General features: G+C 38.3%; 1 protein-coding gene across 5 annotated transcripts in view; it reads left to right on the top strand.

Moving 5' to 3' along the window:
- UNC79 (unc-79 subunit of NALCN channel complex) overlaps positions 1-20271 on the top strand; it is a 113560-nt gene that overhangs the window by 55475 nt on the left and 37814 nt on the right. For 2 of the 5 annotated variants that reach the window (XM_086748285.1, XM_086748284.1), the window contains 7 exons: positions 2399-2548; positions 3935-5155; positions 7475-7582; positions 11730-11846; positions 13826-13909; positions 16152-16254; positions 18027-18167. In XM_086748285.1, coding sequence (XP_086604411.1) covers positions 2399-2548; positions 3935-5155; positions 7475-7582; positions 11730-11846; positions 13826-13909; positions 16152-16254; positions 18027-18167 — 1924 coding nt within the window. Of the gene's footprint in view, positions 1-2395; positions 2549-3934; positions 5156-7474; positions 7583-11729; positions 11847-13825; positions 13910-16151; positions 16255-18026; positions 18168-20271 lie in introns of all 5 variants that reach the window. The other 3 variants (XM_086748282.1, XM_086748283.1, XM_086748286.1) reach the window with 2 other exon arrangements.

Raw genomic sequence — 20271 nt, 5'->3', positions numbered from 1 at the left:
TGTGTCCGATTGTTACCTCTGTATGTGCTTGCCAGCTGTAACAGAGGTACTGTGATCATGTGAACTGGTGTGAGGTTGGGGCTTGAAATAACATGGTGTCACTAAATGTAGTTCCTTACAATTGTGAATTTTATTAAGTGATAAGTATTTATGATCATTTAACAGGTTCTTTTGATGTTAATCTGTAGCTGCCTTTCAGCTATTTTGCCTTTTAGCTGCTTATTTGCTATTTACATCCTCCTTCTCAAACAGTCTTCCTGGTGTGCAGCAAACTCTTCTTCTGAAGAGTACAAGAAGCACTCTTTATGCATGTCAGTACCTTTTCCTCTTTTGCTGCTTCTCGCTCATAAAAAGATATCCAGCAGAATGAGGAGACAAAATTTTGTTTACCTGAACACTCTGTTACTCAGCTCTAGCAAATTAAAACAACCTAACAACCTTACAATGAATGTAAATGATGTATTGCATATTCTCACTCACTTGGATGTTTTGTATTGCTAGAGGAGGGCTAAGAGGCTTCATATAATTGTCAACTTACTATAAATTGTCTTTGTTTTGAGCTGACTTAATGGCTTAATTCATAATTACTTAAGAATGCTGAGGATAGTAGTAATAAATTTATAAAATGCATTCAGTTTCTGGATTGGTTCTGAGATGTTTCTAAGACAAAGTGAGATGCCTAAGTACCCAGTTTGCTGTTCACAGGAAGTGTCAAGTTAGGTTTCGAAAAATCAGTGTTCCAGTCCTGTGTCCAACATTAATTCCCTGAGTGGCCATGTGTCTCACTTCATCATTGTTTCCCTGTGTTTAAAGTAAGGGGAGTAAAATTTACTTGCTTTCCAGAGCTGTTATAAAGGGCTTTGGGCTACTCAGAGGTAAGGGACCATAAATAGGCAAATTTTACTCTGTAAATGCTGACTTAATCGTAGGGCTGATTCTCCTTCTTTGCTGAAGTGCTGCAGGAAAAAGAGGATGTAGAAAAGTTTTCTTCCACCTGCAAAAAGCAGCCTGTATAATTCCGTAAGGACTTGGAAAGTTGAAGCCTTTCCCACCGTTTCTAAGGAGGCTTATTTAGTCCCTGGTCAGGTAGCATGTATGTGCTGTCATTATCAAAGGTGGTGCTTAGATGATCAACAGATGAGGATTTCATTGTCAGGCAGCAAGAATCCATATGCTAAAGGTGGATTTTCCCACTATTGAGCCTTTTTCCTAATTTTTATGCCAAGCTTTATTGGAATCATGGCAAATGTAGACTGTTGCAGAGCTGATGATAAGTCTTGTAAGAAGAAGCATTTGTTGCCAAGAGGAAGAAGTAGTTAGACACAGAGGACATGACATTAAAAGTGATCTCCTAACTTCTTAAACCCAGTCCCTGTAGAAATTTTTGTTATCAGCTTTGATTGATTTTTTTTTTCTGGATTCATCCTGTCAATTAGGTGCCTTATCAGTGATGCTTTTAGGTGGCAGTTCCATAGCTTCACATGTAGTAGCAACTTTCCACCAATTTCAAAGCTGAAAATATTAATGTTCAGTTTAAGTCTTCAGTTTCTGGTCATTCTAACTCTTTGTCTTACTTGACTTTTCATTCCTAGACATCAGATGCATTTCCTCTACATATTTGCTTACTAGAATAAACAAGGCAAACTTTTTTTTCTTCTTTTGAATGCTCTGTTTTCTGTATTGTCCCAGTAGTGTTTCTTATTTCCTTGGAGATGATAGATATGGATTTTTGCTTTTTTAATTTCCTTTTTTTTTTTATAGCCATTTCTTACAGGTGATGTGGTTATTTTTTGATGGGTAAACAGATTTGGATCTTTCTTACTCTCTTCCATGTCAACCAGCACGTCTCAAATTAGAGCATAAAGTTTTACTACTTAGGTCAATAATTTCATCATTCATACTCTTAGGTCTTATACTATTAATAGCTTCCCAAGATAATCCATTTCTTCTTTTTTTCACTTTCTTGTTTTGCTGGTTTATTACTAAATTTGCAGTTATTGTACTAATTTCTATGTTCTTCAATTTACGCTTTCTCACTGAGTACTACAGAAGTTATTTACTCATGTCAGTATCCAGATACATTCTATTTCTTCCATCTAAAGAATCTATGTTATTATTTGCAGGAAAGATCAGCTTAGAATGGTAAAAGCTTTAATATACTTCTGTTGCATTGTAACCCGTTTTTCATTTATCTCTGTCCTTTCTGACCTCAATTCAATATGTAGCAAGAATGGCAAAGTTATACCTGGGATATAAATTTTCTTGCAGACTTCAGATGATTCTTCATTTTCCAATTCAAGTTTAATTGAAACTAGCAGAGAATTTGTTACACAGACAGCTTTTCATTCAAAGAATTTCACTCTCTTAAAAGTAATAAATTTTTTTCTTTCTCCAGCAGAGGAAGACAGTGTTTTTGATGAATCTGATATTCATGATACACCAACTGGACCTTGCAATAAAGAGTCTCAAACTTTCTTTGCAAGACTGAAAAGAATTGGTGGCAGCAAAATGGTGAAATATCAACCAGTTGAGATGAATGCTCAGAGAAGTATGAATTATTTTGTCAGTATAAACTCTTACAGAAATACAATTTCCTACTCTTAGTTTCAAGCTACCACCTTTCTTTGTAGAGTTTGTTGCACTGCCTAATTTGTATACGAGAACATTTGAGGGCAGGTACTCCTCATTTCCCTGATTGTATTCTCTTACAGGAGTCTCAACGTAGGCACTCTAAAATAAAAGTGTCTAAAATCAGCAACTGTTTTCTGAAACTTTTAGTTGTTTTGAATGTAAAAATGTTTAAGAGGATTTGTTGCAACTTTCTTCCACCATTGACCTGAAGATTTTTATGCAAATTTATTTTTCCCAGAAATTGATTTTTTTTTTTTTAGTAAGGTGGGACTCTAGGGTAAGCAAATTTGTTGTTGCTGCTGCAAATACTACAGTTTTGAATTGGTAAAAAGGGAATACTCTGAAATGAATACCCTAAAAAATATTGAAGAGATTTCCACCACCACCCACCTGCCTTTTTTTCTTTTAGATGTTTGCACAGAGAAGGGGAATGATTCTGACTAGGGCAAACATCTGCTTGTACTTTTCTCACTGCTTTTTTTTTGCATGGTGATTCGTATGTGGAGCTCTTTGAAATATGGGGATAATAATGATCAGGAATATTCTGTTTTATGTGAAAATATGTCTTTCATAATCACAACAGCGATAACCTTTTAAAATGTTCTCAGTGAATGTGTTCACATAGTAAAACACCAATGCAGTGGTAGTTACAGCAAGTACAACTGTAGTCACTTTATGCCTCCCTAGGACAGGGAGGTATGACTGTGTGGTGCTATAGTTGCTAAAATGTACTGGGGTCTAGGATCACTGAGGGACAAATTCTCTGAATACCTGTCTGATCTCAGGCTTGTGCTGCCACATACTTACTGCTGTTGCTATCCTTGCTTCCATTTTAAGCCAACTTTGCTGCAGTAAGTAACATGTAGATAGGCTCTAATATACACTGATGCTGTAGTCCAAATTTATTTTGAAACCTTTTCAGAGTAGTCTACATAGCTCATTTCTTCTTTCTTCTCTCATGCCTTATGTAGCCACCCCAAGTGTCTGTAGAAATTACTTGTCTGTGCTATCTTCTATTCAATGCGTAAGGTTAAACAGTCTGTCTTCAGGGTACATCTGTCCAGGATGAGTAGAATTTGGATAGAATTTACATAAACCCTGTTATCCAAACAGTAGGGTTTTTTGTTGTTGTTAATTGTAAAAATCTGTAATGTGGCTGTGATGCTAAAAAAAATTTAGGCAATTTTGACTAATGCTGGGTTTGTATTTGAAATGTCAGTCGTGTTGAATTGTGAGATAAAGATGAAGATACCTGTCAGAAGTCTCCAACTGAGGTAGTATTAGCTTTTTCTGTTTTAATCAGGTGAAATAGAGCTGGCTGAATATAGAGAGACGGGGGCCTTACAAGACAGTGTTCTACGCTGTGTGAGAGAAGAAAGCATTCAGAAAAAAAAACTACGCTCTCTAAAACAAAAATCTCTTGATATAGGGAATGCAGACTCCCTGTTGTTTTCATTAGATGAACATCGCAGGAAGTCCTGCATAGATCGGTGTGACTTAGAAAAACCACCCGTTCCTGCTGCTTACAGCATACACAGGCAGAGTGATTATGGACGATCTCGGCAGAATTCTTCTACTAAAGCTGAAAATATAGAAACACAAGAAAATCTTCCTCATACAGACAGTTTCCAGGAAACAAGAAGACCTATCATACCAGAAGTTAGGTTAAACTGCATGGAAACCTATGAAGTGAAAGTGGACTCTCCGGTTAAACCTGTTGGTCCCAAGGAAGATCTAGATCTGATAGATTTGTCCTCTGACTCAACATCGGGTCCTGAAAAGCGTTCGGTACTTTCTACTTCAGATAGTGACTCTTTAGTCTTTGAACCACTTCCTCCCCTGAGAATAGTGGAAAGCGACGAAGAAGAAGAAACAACAAACCAGCTGAATGATGGAGTCTCCGGCAAAACTGCTGCATCGTCTCCCTCAACTCCTATCAATGTCTCTGCACTCAGTCTCAGCACAACTCCTCTGGTCCAGTTCAGCATTGAAGATTGCTCCAAAGACTTTAGTTCTAAGGACACAAGCAACAGTGCTTCAGCAGGAATAGAGGAGATCCTTTCCACTTCTCCGAATGATCAAAAAGACTCTTCAGAGTTAGTTAAGCCAGAAGAAATTCAGGAGATGTCCTGTGGGAACCCACTAACACTGAAACAGAAAAGGGACCTGCTGCAGAAGTCATTTGCCCTTCCAGAAATGTCCCTTGATGATTCTGAGCTCAGTGTGGAGGAAATTAGACCCAGTGGAGCAATTCCAAGCCCAAATGTAAAGACAGTCCTTATTAAAGTCCCTGAAGATTCTGAAAACCAAACAGAAAGTGATAAACTTTATACCAACACAGAGTCTGACACTGAACAAAACATGGAGCAGAAACAGGAAGAGGAGACTGAGGAGTCAGAATTTAAGATTCAGATTGTTCCTCGCCAGAGGAAGCAGAGGAAGATTGCCGTGAGTGCTATTCAGAGAGAGTACCTGGACATTTCCTTTAACATCCTTGACAAGCTGGGAGAGCAGAAGGAGGCAGGTGAGCTCAATCACTGGCCCAATCAAAAGGCTTATTACTGTGTGAAGGTTTTAGTAACAGATCAGTGTAGGGAGAGATGTGTGTGTGTATAGCATCTGGTGTGGTCTGAGGTAGCCGAATGCTGTCAGGTGTTTCTCTCTCACCAGGAGTGTACTGACCGTACAAGTATCGTGCATGTGGGAGTGCCCATTGGAAAAGGAAGTGGAGCTCAGTAGCAAAAATATTGGTTCTGGTATCCAAGTTAGGGAGTGAAACTCTGTGGCCTCTTTATGCAAGGAGTCAGAAAAATTGTCATACTTCTGTGCCTTTTATTCTGTTAATCTGGTCCATGCTACACTCATTCTCTGTTGTGTGTAGTGATTTTTGGCCTTTATTTCTTCTGCAAGCATAAGGCAGTGGAAAGCAGACTGGGTCATGAAGTGTAAAGCTGAGCAGGCTGCAGACTTCAGAACTCAGAGCACTTGGAATTAATCGCAGTTTGCATTTAGGATCAGACATACACACTTATTTTGTTTTTATACACTAAAAAACTTTTTATAGCCTTTATATTCAGTATCCACAAAGTTTACACAGCTTGTGTTTGTTAAAGATTTGAAGTTCAAGCGTGGGGAAAGCCATACAATATTTCTGTGTATTCAGGTTTTTGAGGTAATTTTAATACAGAGTTTTGTTACTAAGTTTTTCAGGTGGAGGGAAAGTGTGTTTTAGCTGTTTCCTCAGTTTCCAATTGGATGTGTCAAACAGTTTTAAAAACTGTATGCTGCTACCTCTTTGCTTCTGTGGCTGCTTTTTTTTCCCCAGGATTTTTCAGTTATGGGAATTTTACCAGTCTGTTTTTAACATATTGATTAAAAAGGAAAGAATCCTTCGCGCCTCAGTTCTTCGTCGCCAGTGAAATGAAGGGGAATATTTATGCATTCCTGACCTCACTTCTTTCTTAATTGCTTCAGAGGGAACCATAGAATAATTTCCTATTATAATATTTCACTTTTACAAGGGAAAATCATTCAGTGTGATCATAGTTATGCTGATCCCTTTATATTTCAAGCCTATCATCCCATTTATGGTTCCAGTAAGCTGAAGAACCACTGGAGCTTTGTAAGAACAAAAGAGAGCAGAGTGATTTTTGAACTTTTCACATAGGTTCTTAGAGAAGAATAATAATGAAAGAATTATGTGATTAGACTCAGATGCTTTTTTGACCACTAGTAACGGCCAGTTTTCATGCAGTAACAAACACTGTTGTCCTTGAAATGGCTTGGACATTTCAGAACTGTCCCAGTTCTGAAACACCATGTGGAACCTGGGATTATAGGTTATATGATAGTCATTTGGCTGCATGCATTTAAGTATGTCATCCAAGGGGAGCATAAATCATTTACAATGACTCATTAAGTGCTCACTTACATTACAGGTTGATACAGCCAATTCAGATAACTAGGTAATTTAGTGACTTGGGTAGTTTGATGTATTTCTTGTTCTGTTTTGCTTTGTTTAGCCTTATTAATTAGTTTATTTGAGAACATGTGTTGTAATTCATTTAAGTAGGCTTAGTATCACCATCATAATGGGCTGATTATAATTTCAAAGTCTTAAGCTTTGTCAGCCTGTTATACTTCCATATGTTTTAGAAGGGCTTCTGATGTAACTGGTCTCTAAATTAAATATCCAAATAGGTTGTTTCTTCAAGTACACAATGCTGGGCTACAGAGTTTCCTGCCTGAAGACTTTTTACAGCACAGATACGTACCCATTTTTATAGGATATGCTGAAACCAGCTGCCGACACTTGAATATTTTCTTGCTTTATTCTTCCCATATTGACAGTATCAATTATCATAAAATAAAACCGTTTGTTTTAATGGTTTATTTTTCTTTTTAATGATAGAATCTCAAACTCTTTGAATCTTTAGGATCAAGTGCTAGATAAGCAGCCTTTTGAATGAAAACTGATAACATGTTGGAGATAAGGCTTTAAAAAATGCTAATCTGTCACTACTACTAGCTTTACATCATCATTTCCATGTTGGTGGTTCTGTTAATCACTTTGAGCGGGGTCAAAATCAAACTCTATGTGCATTTATTAGTTCTGAGCTCTAAAGTGTATAGGTAGAAATCTCCTTTAAAAAGTGATTTTAAGCAGTAGATCCCTGTGCCTCTATAAAAATTCACACATACTGAATCCTTTTAAAATTGCTGGAAATGCCAGATGGTGAATGGATGAGGGAAAAGATGTGAAAAAGGCATCTAGGGAGAAAACAGATGGAAAATATTTATTGATTATAAATACTGGGAGTTTAAGCACAGTTTTCATATGCAGATCCTGCTGCCAAAGGACTTTCAACACTGGAAATGCCGAGGGAGTCATCATCTGCACCGACCCTTGAAGCAGGTGTCCCAGAGACAAGTAGTCACTCTTCCATATCAAGTAAGTTTACTTCTGGTTTGAGGATTACATCTAAGTTGCTGTATTTGTGTGTGAGGTGTATATCATGTATGGTAAAGGCTTTCCCCTGAGTTTCGTTGATTCTTGGAAGTACAGCTGTGTTGGATATCATTAGATCTATTAAATCTCTGAGGGTCAGCAAGATTTTCTGTTGTGACATAGCAAATTTGACAAATGTGATTTTCTTGATTTAGAGTAGGTAGCAGCTAAAAGCAGTATTTTACTAAAGCTGAATGTTTATTTTCCAGTGAGAGAAAGCATGGTCAGATGTCACTGCACAGAAGCAGAGGATGAGAGCTCCGCAGGGCTGTTACTAATGGTCTTCAGTACATTTCTTGCTCTATCTTGGGAAAAAAATCTCTTGCAATTTTTGTAAAATGCCTTGAAATGCCACTTCCTCAGCCGCTTGCTGAAATGCGGTAACTATTTATCTGAGACTCCCATACACACTTTCAATGGAAAGTGAACTGGGTTGGTTTAATTAGACATTGACACATGGCTTAACAGAGCAAATGTAGATAACGTTGGAAGGTGGAGGCATCTTGGAACACTAACAGAATCCAGACTGGCTTGTCCACCTACATGATGTTAAGTAAGGCATCCAAAGGTTGATGAGGCAGGACACTGACGAGTAGGAAAGGGAGGAGAAGTGATGACCTACTTCGATACCTTCAGCTGTTAGATCAGCTCAACCGTCTTGCTGAACTGCAATTTCAGATTGCTGCAGAAAAGTTAAATTTTAATTTCTGAAATTCGTCGTCTGCTGATTTGATTGGAAGGCGTGTCTGGCCTGTTAAAGGAAGGTGTTATTTTAGACATGCTAGGTGGGTACTCCAAATTAGAGGTTTCCTCTCCAGTTTTACCGTGTGTGTCTTGTGTCATGAGTGTGTCATAGTCAGAGTACGTTTATTGGCTACGTAATGATACAGGTGTCACTTGCTAACGGGGTGCCAGTTAAGACCTATCTCTGTCTGGTTTCACCGAGTGCTAGGTGTTCCTTTAAGTTGCAATATAGGAAATCAGGAACAGTATCTATATGATATTGAACCTACATTCCTTTGTAAATATTCCTTTCCTCTTTCTGTGTGCCTCAGTTTCCAACTGCAAAAAGGGACATAAATGCTTCCATGATCTCTCTGGTCCATTTAGAATGAAATACTTTTGACCTTCTACTATGTATCTTTATGGTGCTTCGCGTAATAAGTCCAGATCAGGACTGTGAGCACAAGGCACTTCTGTAAGACAAATAGGTAACATTATTTGTGCAGCCAGTGGCTGGCCGCAGAAAGCATACGTCATTAACTGTGATAGGAAGATTTTTGCCTTTCCACTTCTCTTCTTGAGCAGAGAATTCCACAGCAAGGGAGGGAGGATTGACTAGATCACTAGATAACTTATGAAAGGCTCACCAGCTACTATATGAAGGTTATTGATCCTCTCATAATTGTTAAGTTTCTTGTAGAAAAGCTGATCAAGGAAAACTTCCTTGCCTAGGCCTCTAGTCAGTCATAGGCATGAAAAGTCACATGCTGGTCCACAGCAGTAAGCCTTGCTCCAACACTGTTGAAAGGCTGACGGCTCTCTGGGTTTTTTGGGTTTTAGATTTTTTTTTTCCTTAACTTAGGCATATTTGAAATCATGACTGTCTTGATAAATCAGGTAAATAACTTTGAAAATCCAAACCTGCTAAATGATAGCCTGATTATGTGAAATAGGCATGAAATTTTTTAAATTACAATCGCAAAAGCTGTTAAGAAAATTCAAAGAGATAATTTTCTAGATTTTGACAGTCATCTGCACTCCAAGCAGTCTTGTCAGTTGTAACATTAATTGCTGTTCTTTCATCAGGAAATTCTATGCTTGATAAAGTGATAAAGCATCTATTTAAAATCCTTGCCCTGGAAACGATGAAAATTCTATTTTTCTCCTAATTTGCTGTGAAAGCCAGCTGCAATACAAGTTTTAAAAGTGAAACATGGGATGGTCTCTTGGTCTGTTTCAGTTCCAGAAGTTCAATTATACAAGGACTTATTTGCAGCAGTGCTGGAAAAGTTTATACTTGAACCAAAAATAGAGTGTAAACGCACTCTGAGACATTGAAAGGGTATAATGAAGGAAGACTTAAAATACTTCACCTAATAAAATAATTTTGATGTGCAGATTCCCACTGAAGTTATCATTGTGTTTATTATTACTCAGGGCCTGTATTTGTTTTGTTAAGGAGTACTCTACTTTCTCTGAATTTGAAACTCTCAGATAGAAATTCAGTAGAGCAAGTTTAGAATAAGTCACTCAGCCCCTCAGAGCTTTCTGAAAGTTGTAATTTATCCCTTGTTTGTGCTTTTTCATCACAGTTAATAAAGTGAAATGCCAGGTTTATTTTTGGAGCTTAGCTGGGTACTGTTTGGAATGTTAGAGTGAAACTATCTGATATGTTAATGCTCTTCTTAATGATGTTGAATGTAGTTGCAGATGAAAATAATCGTTAGAAGAAGATTTTGCTTTGCCCTTACTTTAAGGCCCTGTTGAGGAAAGCACTTAAACATACACTTAAGACAACATTTTAAAAGCTTTCCTGCATGGAGATGCGTGTCAGCAGTCTCACATGCCTTGTTCGAGCAGGGCTTTAAAACTCTGTCTTCATACTGTGGGCAATGATTTTGGTTTCAGTGGTAGAGATATATTTCTCAGATTCAGCTGTCAAAGTGAATGTATTATGTTGGCTCAATTTGAATTTTCTTACAAAGAAAGTAAGAAAGTCGGGAGTTGTATATGGTATGTGTTGTGGTTTGGCCCTGGTCACCACACAGTTGCTCACTCCCCCTCCCCCTATCCAGCGGGAAGGAGGAAGAAAGGAAAACTCATGGGTTGAGATGAAGACAGTTTACTAGTATAGTAAAGGAAAATGACAATAGTAACAAAATACAGGGGTACTAAAATATACAAAATGAAGAATGCACAGTTTCTCACCACCTGGTGTCCTAATGACTGATACAGTGGGACACTGCTCATCCCAAGCAGTGATCACAGAGACGAAACTGAGCAGCAAGCAAAGGAGAGAGGGGGAGAGAGACTGAGCATGACGTTTATGGCATGGAATATTCTCTGTGGCCAGTTTGGGTCAACTGTTCTGGCTGTATCCCTCCCAGCTTCCCACACCTGCATATTAGCGAGACCTGGAAAGCCAAACAGTGTCCTTGGTCTCTTTAGCAACAACTGATAACATCAGTGTGTTCGTTAACGTTCTTCACATACAAAATCCAAAACATGTCAACTACTGAGAGGAAAATTAGCTCCTTCCCAGCCAAAACCAAGACATGTATTTCTTCCCCCAGTTAAGCACTGAGAAAATACATGACCAAAAATGTCATAAATTTTAAATCCACAATTGTGGGAGGTTTTTTTTGTGTGTGTGAAGCATTATCCAGTGAGACACCTCTCTTAAAGCAAACAATAGTATCCATTTAAAAAAGTATTGTAAATAGTCAGATGAGGCAAAATTGAATGCCTCTTGTTTGATAGCTCCATGTAAGCAGAATGGTACTGGAGTTGCAAAAGGGACCCAGCTTCAAAGTCATTCTGGCTTCACACTTCAGAATAATGTGCAGCTCGTATGCCTGAGTGGTGGGTATTTAGGAGGCCTGTTCAGGTTGCATCATCCATGAAGGGTGCTGGTGGTAACACAGTGAATTTGTTTACCTACAGTAAGCATGGACAAAGCAGTCCTCCATACTTTGCTGGAAGGAGAGTGAATTTCCTTCCTTGGTAGCTTGTATGTGAGTGAGATTCAAGTATACATTTATCATTTGTCAGCATGGGAATTTTGGGGTAGTATCTTACACTTCAGAGATACTAAGTGTTTTGAAGAGCTTTCATGATGTTTGGAGATAAAAAGGCACATCCGCAGTTGGCACAGCAGATGAGATCCTGAATCCAAGTCACTTGTGACTGTTGTAATTGGGGCCAGAATTGTACCCTGTGAAGAGTACATATTGACTTGAGCAAGATCCTTAGAGCAAGCAGTCATTGCCCTTTCAGTATTTATCTCATGCTGGCTTGTAAGATCAGGAAAAAACAGTTCTACATGTTGTCTGAGCCCCTGAAATCCTTTTGCATTTCTGACTTGCAGCTCAGTTCAGACAAATGAAAAGAGGCTCTTTGGGAGCTCTGACAATGAACCAGCTAATGAAGAGGCAGCTGGAACACCAGTCTAGTGCTCCCCACAATATCAGCACTTGGGATACTGGTGAGCTGCATTTATTGTTCTTTATTTCTGTTTTCTAAACCAATTACTTTCTGTATCAATCCATTAGAAAAGTGAGTGTCTGTATTCTACCATTGCAGATAAGTAATTAGTCTCAGGTCAAAGTGAAACTTTGTAGTGAGTACCAGATTCTCACCTGGTATGAATTGAAAGAGTTACATATTTAGGAGGTAGTCCTTCTGGTACAGTGGTGTCCCCATAATTTTGCATATTAATTGGATTGTTTCCTGGCTTCATTGAATGAAATGGAAGTATTACTGTTGATTTCATTAGGCATAGGATTTTATCCCTGGTGCATGGAATAATTTATTTGCATGTATGTTTACCAAGATGTTGGTACACGAAGGAGTTGTGCCTTATGCAAGCCAGTTTTATTTCTCTTTAGAGAAGTTTCTGCCAGCTCATACTGAACACCTGAAGCTTCTGCTCACTCACTGGCTTGTTTTTTCTCCCTTTAAGATGAATGAAAAGCAATGAAAACTGAATAAAGCACATAATTTCCTTGTTACTGAAGTGGTTTGTTGTTTTTTTTTCTTTCTATAGAAGATTTTCTGTTATGACCAAATAGCAGATGTCACTAAACAATCAATTCATTCTGATTTATCATAAATGCTAGGTGTTTTGTTGCCCATCTTGATGTTAGTGACATTACAGAATCGAGCTTCCTAGGAATTTATCAGCAGATCCAGATGCATCCAGAGAAAGGAATGCTTAAAACATTACATGGAACTTAGCATGCTGAATGAATGTCTCACCACCAGTTCTGGACAGCTGAGTTTAAATTTTTGCTTAATTCAGTCTTCAGTGTTAAGTTCCATCAAACTAAATCTTGCAGCTGAAGAGTGACTGAAAGTATGGTACCTAGTTCAGGATTATCCTTTCTACTCCAGGCTGCTGAGTAGCATGCTCAGTATGAGATCATTAAATCATAAAGGTTAGAATTTGTCAATGATAACAGTGGGTTTTTTTGTCCTATCAGCAGGTAAGTTTATTTATTGAAGAGACTTAGCTGGTATCACCTAGTTTCTCAGGCAGGGATTTAGAGATTAAGAAGTTACTGCTTTCATTTGGCAAGGAGTAGTTAGCCTGTGTTCACGAAGAACAAGTCAGTACCCAAAACCGCTTAGGAACTCTGTCTTGTTAATCTTGTTCCAAGTCCACTAGCTTTCTTCACAACATCTATGACTTTTCCCTCCAACATTCATCCCAGCTAAAGGCTTCCAAGCAAGGAGATACAAAGTAAAATGTTCTTTTCTGGAAAGCTTTGCATCTCTTAGTCTCTTTTTCAACCACTAGCTGCAAAGTTAAGTTATTATTTGGACAGAAAACAGGGCCTTTTTTCAGGACAAATGCTCACTGTGACTATTTGTCATTTCAACGTCACACCACAATTTTAAGACTCATTATACTGTGGTATAACAACTAGGAAATAGTCTTATCCCGCATAAGTATATGGTGCATGCTTGGTTCATGCATGCCCTATTACTTTTTTTTTTTACATTGGTAGGTATCACATGCCTCTTCCATTTCTTATTTCAAATCACTCTTTCCCTAAGCTTGCTATCTGTAAAATAAAATCATTTTGTGTCTAGTTTCTGTCAGCACAAACTGTACCTGGCTTTAGTCTCTTGGGATTTCTAAACATTGTCTTTCTCCTTTTGTGACTCATATATTCCATGTCTTGTTGAATCTTTACAGCTAGCACTTCTTTTCTTGTTTAATGACAGTTACTCTTCTAAAATGTCTTCTCTGATCTTAGGTTATCTGTGTCCTTTTTCCTTTGTGGACTTCTTTCATCTTTCTTCACCCCCATCTCCCCGCTATGCTTAAAAAAATAACTCTTTTCTTTGTTTTTTCAATAGCTGTTGTGTTTGTCTTTCTCTTGTTTTAACTGTTTGTGGTGCTGGTGACAGATGCTGGATTCATAGTTCTGGAGACTGAAGTTCTGTATTTATTCACAGAGCAGATACAGCATGGAAAGCGACTGTGCAATGTCCCTGTTTGCCTAAACCCTGACTTGGAGGGACCACCACTAAGAATCAGAGGTTAGTTCAGTGTCCATTTGACCTGATATCCCTGCTAAGACTGCCAGGAAGGTTTTTAGGTTAGTACCAAATGGTGCTGAATTTTATGTTCCATTCAGCTGTATTAAAGCCCTTAATGGTACTGCAGAATGTAGATTACTGGAAAAATTATTAGACAAGACATTTTATTCAAGACAGGGACAACTGATAAGAAGTACTGGCTTTCTGCTAGTACTTGCTTTTGATGTCAACCTGGAAATAGAAGACTCTGTATGCAGAGTGTGGTTGAATCTCATTTCTTTATGAACTCTCCTCCCTCACAGCTGAATTACATCCAGTCTTTCTTACAGCCTTGCAATGGGGCAATGACCTACCTTCTTTGCTTGAGTCATGTTTTTTTCCTGCTGTTCAGAGCACAAGAGAGAACTCTTTGGAGCAGTTAAGTCTTATTCCACATTGTAACCAGCATTATGACAGCTTTTAGCATTTGTGTGCTGCAATGGGACTTACATCTAGAGAACATAACAGTGAAACTTCCAAAGTCATGGTAGAGGAATCTTTATTCATTTGTGAGGGGGGAAAATCTGACTAGAAATACGTGAAAATCTACTCCTATTCCTTGCATTCTGGATGATATCCTACGTTACTGAAGAGTATTCTGGACTTCCTGCAGTATCGGCTCATATCCAACAAAATGTCAGGGGACAATTATGAAGTACTGAACTCTGTATGTAAAAAAACTGATCTGAACTAGCTTAAGTGGAGAACCTTTCTCCTGTTTCCATAGTTAAATATTATCAGAACAGGCTAATGTTAACATAAAATCTGAATCTCCAGATTGAAGCAACCAGCAAGAAAGTTGATAATGGATTACTTAATCTGTGGCTGAATTGGCATCAAAAGGGCATTGGTACTCTTCTAAAAACTCTTTTGCAAAATGAGCTTTTCGTAGATTAATCTTTAGAATGAGATGCTCTTGGAGGCAGCTTGTATATGTAATGATGGTTTCTACCACCTGAGCTCCCTGGATCTGTTACTGGAGCTGAACTATATGGGACCAGGAGTAATGCTGTCTCTATCATGTCAGCGACATGTGGCAACCAAAAGAGGTATTTTTCTTTAAGAACAGAATCTCTCTTTCTGTCTTAGTGACCTGGAGAATGAAAGTGCTAACAATATTTAAATCATCATCACAAGGCATCTCAGATGAAAGGCCTGGCTCATACATCATAGTAGCTTTGATACAACTTTCTGATGGCTCATGAATGAGTCTGATTATTCTTCTTGAGGTTTTCTTTGCAATCAGACAAGGAGAGTTGCCTCTTCTGTATGTTTTTTTTTTCCTGCAATTGCCATTGTCTGCTTAATGAAAACAAAGGGGCCAAGGCACGAAAACCACCATACTGGAGAGATGTTAGACTGTTGAGACTACCCTATATTGGTGTAATTCTGGAACGCAGAACTCTGAGAAGCCAGGAGTTTGAATCTTCTGTTTTACATAACTTTTTCTATTAAAACAAGCATCCATCAGAAATTAGGTGCACAAAAAGTGCCAAAAGCAAAGGGAACCCCATATGTTGGCGTGATCACAGTGGCTATGCCCTCAGCTCAACAACTCAGCTTTGGAGAATAAAGATTCTTGTGAAGATTTTTCAACGGAAAGCATTTCTAATCATCAACCGTCCACTATTTGCAATGTTTCTGAACTCCTTATGAATTATTTATTCTAGCTGTCCTTTCCTGATTTCTCTCCTTATGCGTCTGTTGAGCGTGATATGAATAGATTGATGACCTGGTGTTGAGACATACGAACTTATTTCCTTCTTTATGTCACTGAGAACTATGGGAAGGCAAATCCCCAGAAGTACACAGGAAGACTGCAAATCTTTCAGTGTCTGTTCTCATAGCAACTGTAGAATCATCCTTTCTTTCTCTAAAAAAATGAATAGTTACAATTATATCTGCCTTCCTGGAATTTTTGTTCTTTGTTATCTTTTTTTCTAAGGATTTTTTTTTTCTTAAGCTTCGTGTTGTGCTTTTTTTTTTTTTTTTTTTTTTTTAAATTGAGATTTCTAGGTAATTGGAACAATCTAGCAGAAGCAAAGAATGTGCTATATATCCTTTTGTAGACACTTTTTATTTCTATGCACAATAAAACCATTATGGCTCTTCTTGAGAAAGTCTGCTCTTCAAACAGTTTGGATTTATGTTTAGTGATTTTTCTTTCCTTTTTAATTTTTTTTTTCCCTGTAATTGCCTTAAGGTGCCACAAAATCTAGCTTGCTGTCAGCACCCAGTATAGTTAGTATGTTTGTACCTGCACCAGAAGAATTTGCTGATGACCAGCCCACTCTGATGACTGACAAGTAAGTTCTTTTTCTACTCCTTTCAAAGAACTAGTTGAACTTCAAACAGGTCACGTAAAGTATAGATACACTTTATGGAAATACGAAGTCCATTCTATCATTTATCTCTATGTGAAGTTTTTTAATTAATTTTTTTTTTATGCTAAGGTAAACTTTTCCTCAACCCTGCCAGCAAGATATGCTTTTAAGGACCTGTGTGAGTTTGCACAGATGACATGATGACTCAGCCTATTGCGTGTGCATGGAGGGCAGAGGAAGCACTTTCCATCCTATTTTAAATCAAGGGTTCCTTGTGGTCCATGAGGAACCACTTTTGCCTTAGAAAAAAAAAGAAAACTCTTTTAAAAAATTCCTTTGGGTTTCTAGTGAAATAAATTACACATGATTACACATCAGGAGTTACCAACATAGCATTTTTAATTCTGATACTCACTGATACCAAAAGCTTTTGCAAAACTTAATTGTTTGGTTAAAATGCCTCTAAAGGAAGTGTTAAACATAAGAGTACTCATTTAATGGAGAAGTAAAGCAGTCAGCCAGGAGCCATGCATCGATTTGATCAAAAACTGGGAAGAGAAACTGTAAGTTCTTGCTTCTGTTTTTGCACTCGGTCCAGTAGACAGACATGCCAGGATGATCACTGGAGAAAGAGAGGGCCATTGTGCACACTGTGATTGGAAGTGGACTCACTGTGTGATGAACTGAAGCATCCCAAAATTTAGGCTTATCTTTGGCACTTCCTTCGGTTGTTTCACCGAAACTCTAGCACTACCTATTAAGATAGAGACCAGCCGAGCTTGACTTTCAGGACTTTATTGGCATATTTTCCTTCTGTTCAGTAACAAAGGCAAGAAGATCGCTTGTACAATTCCATTAAGTTAAAATATCACAATCTGTTGGAGTCATTAGCAACTGACTGATCGAATTAAGCAAGCCTTCCTACTGGGCTGAGATAAGCCAGTTTCCCACATTAGTTTGCCTTTTTCGTAGGTTGTGAAAGCCTGTCTCATCTCTCCTAAATTTGACATCCCCTTTATAATTAGACATTATGGAACCCTTTCAGAAGTTCATCAGTTGTCTTTGAGCATTTCAGGAAGGATAAGTGACTCAGCAGCAGATCTGCCCTGGGAAAGGAGACTTCTCTGAAATCTAAGGTTCTGTGCCCCAGAGAGGTCTTTTCATTTCTTTCTTAATAGCTATAACTGCTGTGGGAACCAATCAGATCATTGTTTCCTAATTGTATAATTTGTTATTCATAATTCTTGACTGACAGGAAGGACAATGTGAAATTATTCCATCTCTTTAAGATCATCTATGAGTGTCATTGTTTCTATCTATGCTGTTAAATAAAAGAGTGACAGGGACTTGAGCCCTCGCCTGAGCCCAAGTTTCATGAATTGGCTGGTGTTCACATTGCTGAGGGCTAGTCTTCACTGCTGCAGATTTCTCTTGCAAACTGAAGCAGTCTAATACAGAGTGAGAGAATTGGCTAGTGATTACCAATGAAGGACCCAAAACAAGGCCTGCCCTGTGGCCCTATTTTGTTTGTGAAGAAACAGCCAGTGCAGCTAGTGAGAAGCTTTATTAATGTTTGAAAGCCATGGACTGTTATTAATTATAGAAAGATCACAATTACATTATCTTTCTAAATAAATTTTGAATGGAATGTACTAAATAATAGTACTTTCAAAAGACATAATTATACACATGTATATATGGTAATACTTTGTTTTAAATTTGTTAATGTTGGTTTTGAAAACTGTTATTTGCAGATGCCATGACTGTGGGGCTGTTCTTGAAGAATATGATGAAGAAACACTGGGCCTAGCCATAGTTGTCCTCTCAACCTTCATTCATCTTAGTCCAGACCTGGCTGCTCCTCTGCTGTTGGACATCATGCAGTCTGTAGGAAGGTAAATTCAGGACTTTCGTCTCTCCCATATGATTTTGTGCCTGGGATTGGGTTTACATAAACTTCACTATGTGAAGTTATGTATTTTAGCACTCTTAAGTGAATGACATCTGGTTCTGTCTGCTTCTTTGTTACTCATCATTTTAGCAATTTCTTATGTAACTTATTCTACTGTCACTTCAATTTTGGGCAGCTCCTTTGATATCCTCCCTTTTTACCCTCCAAAGGGAGGTTCCAGCTTGGGAATCTTCCCAGCTGGTCCCACTATAAGCAGTGATGTAAAGAATTAATTCAGTTTTTCTGCAGTACCCTTATCTTCCTTGAGTGCCCTGTTTATTACCTGAGCAGCAATTGATGCAGCATACTTGGTGATGTGCTTCTTCATCCCATTTTATTTGAAGAAAACTTTACTGTTAGTTTTTATTTCTTCTGCTGGTTGCTCCTTGAACATTTTTTTTGGCCTGCCTTCTTGTGGTTTTTACATTGGATTTGTCAGAACTTATGCTTTTTTCTGTTATAATTTGAGACACGACTTCAGCTTTTTGAAAGAAGCCACCTTTCTTCTAATAATCTCCCTAACTTTTCCTTTCTTGTGCTCTCTTGAAGTCTTTCTTAACAAGTGGGGTACCTTGGACCTGTGCTTCCAATGTAATGTTCTTAAACAGCTTCTGTGCTTCTTGTAAAGACTAAATTTTCTTGGCTACTCCTTTTTGCTGCTTAAAAAAAAAATCACTTTTATATAGTTCCTACTTTAGAAATTACATGCAGATGTGGTCAGCTTTTTTGAATTGTATTGCTCCTGGAGGACCGTTGATTTCTAGGTATGACCATTCATTAGTATACCTGAAGCTCTTCAGGCTTTTCAACCATATTTTGTGTGCTAATTAAGACTAAGTAAAGAGTTGCATCTCCTTATGAGGGCTTCTTGAACAGCTGCTGTAGGAGATTGTTTCTGATAAGGTCTTAAACATTTTGTGTCTATTATTTTTCTCTTGTGACTTTTACCCATGGGATAATTGAAGTGCACCATTACTATTGTGCGCTATTTCTTCTCATTGCTGCCTGGCCAGTTCCACAACTTCCTGCCTAAGAGGTGGGAGGGATGTGTTGTGGGTATTTCAGAATAAACTTCTCAGCAGCACTAGAAGTGCAGAAATGATGCGCAGCTCTCCTTTTCCATGTTCTTTTCAGTGACTGAAGTTAAAATTGCTTAACTGTGACTTCTGCAGGGGCACAGCTCTTCACAGCCATCCCTCTCCACTACCTCCCAATTCTGTTTAAACAGAGCAGCTACTGAGGTCCTCCATTTCCCATTAATTGCAAGGCTGCAGTTCCCTGCTGTCATTGTTAATGAACTCTGATGGAGGCAAAGTTTCTAATCTAGACAGATGCTATCCATTCGGTGTGATTCTTGTAAACATAGCAGTAGTACAGCCACAGAGAGCAAATGATTTGGAAGATAAATTATCAAGGGATGAGGGCTGAGTGGGCTACCTTTTTCTATGCTTTGAGGAAGAAATGCTGCATCTTTGGAGTGAGACAGCCGATTGTTTTAGAGCAACAGGTGGCATGCAACATGGGTTATTCCTGGTAAATGCCCTGTGTTGTTCCTACTGGCTGACAAATTCTGACAAATTCTCAGTTCAGTAAGAGGCTTCTCACAAAGGAATTATTTTGAATACATGCAAAATAAGTAGCATATACAAGCAGAGAGGCATTCAGGTGCCTCATGTATGTGGAGTCATAGAATCATAGAATGGTTTGGGTTGGAAGGGACCTTTAAAGGTCATCTAGTCCAGCCCCCTTACAAGGAGCAGGGACATCTCCAACTAGATCAAGTTGCTCAGAGCCCTGCCCAGTATAACCCAAATTGCTGTCTTTCATCAGGCAGTGCTGTATCATTACCTCCAAATACCCATCTGACAGCAGAGATGAGAATGAATTAGACTTCTTGAATTTTTATTCTTAGAAAAAGAGCTACTACTTTCATGCTTAGAAGAGGAAACAAAGAGTTAGGGAATCCAGGGTCTTTCAGAATAACTAAACAATATACAGAAAGATTTTCAAAAGTTGTTTGGGTGCCAACAGACATCTATTGGGATTTT

Source organism: Chlamydotis macqueenii, chromosome 5, assembly GCF_036417535.1.
Source record: "Chlamydotis macqueenii isolate bChlMac1 chromosome 5, bChlMac1.mat, whole genome shotgun sequence".
Taxonomy (NCBI): domain Eukaryota; kingdom Metazoa; phylum Chordata; class Aves; order Otidiformes; family Otididae; genus Chlamydotis; species Chlamydotis macqueenii.
This window is presented reverse-complemented; position numbering and strand designations above follow the sequence as displayed.